The following is a 5000-nucleotide window of genomic DNA, read 5'->3' on the forward strand; positions in this document are numbered from 1 at the left end:
TTGTGGACCATCCAGGACACCCAAAATGTATCGGCAGTGCGAATGTTCCCGTTGAACGTCTTGAACTAACTTAACCTCACAATGATTTAGCCATGAATCTTCACTATTTGAAAGAGCGCTAAGCCATGCCCCGAACAGAAAAATATATATATTTTAATGGCCTCAAAATAGCTTGCAGTTGTGTGTTGCAGCCACAAGGTGGCAGCAAAGCGCTACCAATGTCAAAATGAAACTACTCAACTCACTTCAGCATACGTCTTTGACACTATGATGCCACGAGATGAAGCCAGAGCAATAAGTTTGAGCAAATAGACAAAACTGTGGATATGCCGTATTCTTTAAAAAAAATGTAGTTCCGACCAAAAGAATAGAAATATGCGAAAATTGGAACAAAACACTTGCTTGCACCCGCAGCCTGAGCCTACCTTGGTAAGTTTCCGTCGGTCCCTCCATGTCGAGCTCCTTCAGGACCGCCGCTGATGGGGGCAGGATGGTGACGACGGGGGCCACAGCAGGTGGAATCTCATCGGGCCGGAATCCCCGGCGAATCAACTTCAGGTGGACGGCCTGACCCGTGTGGCGGAGGACTTCCACGGCCTGTTGGTTGGTGTATCCCTGGATGTCCACGCCGTCCACCTGCAGGGGCGGCGAGCGAGCGGGAGCCCGGGGATTCATACACACACCTTGTGAGTGTTCTACTCTTAGCCAACAACATTGTGATGAAAATGTCTCCCTGTGTTTGGAACAATTTTGCATCCCAAATTGTACCAAATACAGGGAGACATTCCAAAAAAAAAAAAAGTAGGCGATCCATTCAGAACTCATTTTTTATGGATAGTCTTTAAGAACGCGATGGCTCATTGTGTTGAATCTTTGATATTCCCAGGAAAAATGTGCCATGAATTGTTAATTCCTCAAAATTATGCAAATCCACAGACTGAATGGATTCATTGCTCCCTATCGATGGCTCACATACTGTAAAACATTTCCCACATAACATATATTGTTAATATTAGTGATAGTAATTCGCGTTGACCTTTTTAAGGGTTGGGGTGGAGGGGCTAAATGATTGCAGCACTCGCAAAAGGTGAATGAGTCACCAGATTGATATTGAAAAACAAAAAAATCATTTAACTCCAAGCAGGGTCCGACATGAAGCCATTTTTGGTGGTACCAAGTTGTGGTAAAAAAAAAAGCGTTACAATGTGGCTCTATGCATTTGCGCCGTCCAATTGAGGCTCATTTGAGCCCCAGAAAATGGCTTCTTCAAACAAAATGACTGTTTACTTCCAGGCAGGTTACTGCATATTTTTCATGACATATACACGTACATCTAATTTCCTGTCAATCAGTGGAAATGTTGTCAGGGGCTACTTGTACACCCACAAACAACAACGTGGGCGAAAAATTAAGATTTGTCACCCTCCTTGTGGGCCCCCAAAAGGCCAGTTATGATTCGGTCGGTTTAACAATAAACACAGCAATTCGAAGAAAGCCTTGGTGCCTGCTCAGGTACTTACAGCCACTATCTGGTCTCCCACGTGAATACGACCGTCTTGATCTACAGCGCTGTCTTTTGTGATGCTCTTGACGAAAATACCGGAGGGCTCTGAGAAAACGAAGGACAGAAATAGTTTTACCCCTCCCATATGGTTTCAACTTATTCCGATAAAATGTCCCGAAAGTACTGTACGGTCTTGTTAAGCTACAATTTTCTGCAACGGGTCAGTTTTGGTTCAATCAATACTGCTCACCCACTTACGACGACTTCATTATTTGCGCCCAGAATCCCTTGCCACTTTTTCACAAGTTCCTCTTCCTGGAAGGGTGTCAGCGTTGTTGTACCTTTAAGGGAGGACACAGTTAACAGTGCCAGCTAATCTCAAACAACACGCACCATTTGAGCATTTGTAACTGTGTTGCTAGGTTGTTTGATACACCCTCACCCCCACCCCCTCCCCACGGCCTCCTACCATCATTCTCTTGTGTCAGCTGATCTACAACCGGCGTGACAGCAGGTCCTTCGTTCATTGTCTGTGGCTGCTTTTCATCTGGGCACACAAGGCACCGTCGATGAGGGAGGTCAGACGTAATGCTCGACACAAACAATGTGGAACTGTTGCACTTGAAAGTATGTTGCTGCATTTTTATCCCCGACATAACCGGCAATTGTGATCCCCAGCCCCTGTGTGTTCTTGATGAGGCTCACATCAAACGCGCCTTCTTCTTCTTCTTCTTTACATTTATTTTGTCGAAACTACACCAATAAAGATAATGTATCACTGCCCCGTTGTGGACCATCCAGGACACCCAAAATGTATCGGCAGTGCGAATGTTCCCGTTGAACGTCTTGAACTAACTTAACCTCACAATGATTTAGCCATGAATCTTCACTATTTGAAAGAGCGCTAAGCCATGCCCCGAACAGAAAAATATATATATTTTAATGGCCTCAAAATAGCTTGCAGTTGTGTGTTGCAGCCACAAGGTGGCAGCAAAGCGCTACCAATGTCAAAATGAAACTACTCAACTCACTTCAGCATACGTCTTTGACACTATGATGCCACGAGATGAAGCCAGAGCAATAAGTTTGAGCAAATAGACAAAACTGTGGATATGCCGTATTCTTTAAAAAAAATGTAGTTCCGACCAAAAGAATAGAAATATGCGAAAATTGGAACAAAACACTTGCTTGCACCCGCAGCCTGAGCCTACCTTGGTAAGTTTCCGTCGGTCCCTCCATGTCGAGCTCCTTCAGGACCGCCGCTGATGGGGGCAGGATGGTGACGACGGGGGCCACAGCAGGTGGAATCTCATCGGGCCGGAATCCCCGGCGAATCAACTTCAGGTGGACGGCCTGACCCGTGTGGCGGAGGACTTCCACGGCCTGTTGGTTGGTAAAAAAAAAAAAAAAAAAAAAGTAGGCGATCCATTCAGAACTCATTTTTTATGGATAGTCTTTAAGAACGCGATGGCTCATTGTGTTGAATCTTTGATATTCCCAGGAAAAATGTGCCATGAATTGTTAATTCCTCAAAATTATGCAAATCCACAGACTGAATGGATTCATTGCTCCCTATCGATGGCTCACATACTGTAAAACATTTCCCACATAACATATATTGTTAATATTAGTGATAGTAATTCGCGTTGACCTTTTTAAGGGTTGGGGTGGAGGGGCTAAATGATTGCAGCACTCGCAAAAGGTGAATGAGTCACCAGATTGATATTGAAAAACAAAAAAATCATTTAACTCCAAGCAGGGTCCGACATGAAGCCATTTTTGGTGGTACCAAGTTGTGGTAAAAAAAAAAGCGTTACAATGTGGCTCTATGCATTTGCGCCGTCCAATTGAGGCTCATTTGAGCCCCAGAAAATGGCTTCTTCAAACAAAATGACTGTTTACTTCCAGGCAGGTTACTGCATATTTTTCATGACATATACACGTACATCTAATTTCCTGTCAATCAGTGGAAATGTTGTCAGGGGCTACTTGTACACCCACAAACAACAACGTGGGCGAAAAATTAAGATTTGTCACCCTCCTTGTGGGCCCCCAAAAGGCCAGTTATGATTCGGTCGGTTTAACAATAAACACAGCAATTCGAAGAAAGCCTTGGTGCCTGCTCAGGTACTTACAGCCACTATCTGGTCTCCCACGTGAATACGACCGTCTTGATCTACAGCGCTGTCTTTTGTGATGCTCTTGACGAAAATACCGGAGGGCTCTGAGAAACCGAAGGACAGAAATAGTTTTACCCCTCCCATATGGTTTCAACTTATTCCGATAAAATGTCCCGAAAGTACTGTACGGTCTTGTTAAGCTACAATTTTCTGCAACGGGTCAGTTTTGGTTCAATCAATACTGCTCACCTGCATTTTTATCCCCGACATAACCGGCAATTGTGATCCCCAGCCCCTGTGTGTTCTTGATGAGGCTCACATCAAACGCGCCTTCTTCTTCTTCTTCTTTCTCCTCGCCCTGTGAAAAGGGTTGGGCAATTTTAGCACAGGGGCGTGGCCGCGCGATACGGACGCCAATGCTGCTCTCCGACGGACGCCGACCTTGTCCGCGGGGCGCGACGCCGGCGTGGACGCGGAGACGGAGGGGTTCTCGTCCACGTGGCCCCGAGTGATGACCAGCTTCACCCGGTTGCCGCACTGCCGCAGCACCTGCGCCACCTGCTCGCTGCCCATCCCGTACAGGTCAGTGTCCCCGATCCTTAAGATGTGGTCGCCGCTTCTCAAGCGGCCGTCCTTCAGGCCCAAGAATGTGTAAAAGATCAATTAGGGAATCACCGTAGACCAGGCACGGGCAAAGTATTTATTTATTTATTCATTCGTTTATTTGTTTATTTATTTTTAGATGAGGAATAAAAAAAAAAAAATCATCCAATACATTTTTTTAAAATTGTGTATGGAAAATATGTGGAAGAGTTAATTTTGATCATAAAATAAATGATTCTAATTTTAGCATTGTAATACAATAATAATGCATTTTTTATTGCAATGAATGAACCACAATTATTTTATAAACTAAAGACATGCTAGGTCTGCATAACCATGTGTTTATTTTACATATGTATCTTTTTTTTTCAATAAACGCACAAACCAATTATCTTCCGAGATGAGTTTATGAAAAATTAATGACAATTGATTAATTTTATGGATTAAAAAATGCTCAAAAAACAAGAGTTACAATTCTCATGTTGAATGTAATTGCATATTTTATGATTTTTGTGCATTTTATTTTTAAAAATAGTTCAGTTAACTGATTACACTGGTCAACAAATTTTTCCGTCGTATGTTAAGCCAGAGTTGCGTGTAGATGTTTCTGGATGACATTTTTTTTGTAACTCTGACCTCATTTTTTGGGTTTGAATAATAATAATTATTTTTTTATTCCAATTGAGGCTCATCTGAGCCCCAGAAAATATCTAACAAAAACAAAATATCTAAGATGGTAATATATCGGGGTTAAGCTCAGCAACAGGTGGATT

At 43.3% G+C, this 5000-nt stretch overlaps 1 protein-coding gene across 1 annotated transcript in view; it reads right to left on the minus strand.

The window, feature by feature from the left end:
* Positions 1–5000, minus strand: part of mpdz (multiple PDZ domain crumbs cell polarity complex component) — a 40985-nt gene that overhangs the window by 21368 nt on the left and 14617 nt on the right. Inside the window, exons 16-19 of the mRNA XM_019877430.1 lie at positions 4066–4257; positions 3874–3982; positions 3640–3728; positions 403–636 (exon numbers count right to left, since the gene is read on the minus strand). Of these exons, the coding sequence (XP_019732989.1) occupies positions 403–636; positions 3640–3728; positions 3874–3982; positions 4066–4257 (624 nt within the window). The remainder of the gene's footprint in view (positions 1–402; positions 637–3639; positions 3729–3873; positions 3983–4065; positions 4258–5000) is intronic.

Source organism: Hippocampus comes, unplaced genomic scaffold (assembly GCF_001891065.2).
Source record: "Hippocampus comes isolate QL1 unplaced genomic scaffold, H_comes_QL1_v1.1 scaffold143, whole genome shotgun sequence".
Classification (NCBI taxonomy): domain Eukaryota; kingdom Metazoa; phylum Chordata; class Actinopteri; order Syngnathiformes; family Syngnathidae; genus Hippocampus; species Hippocampus comes.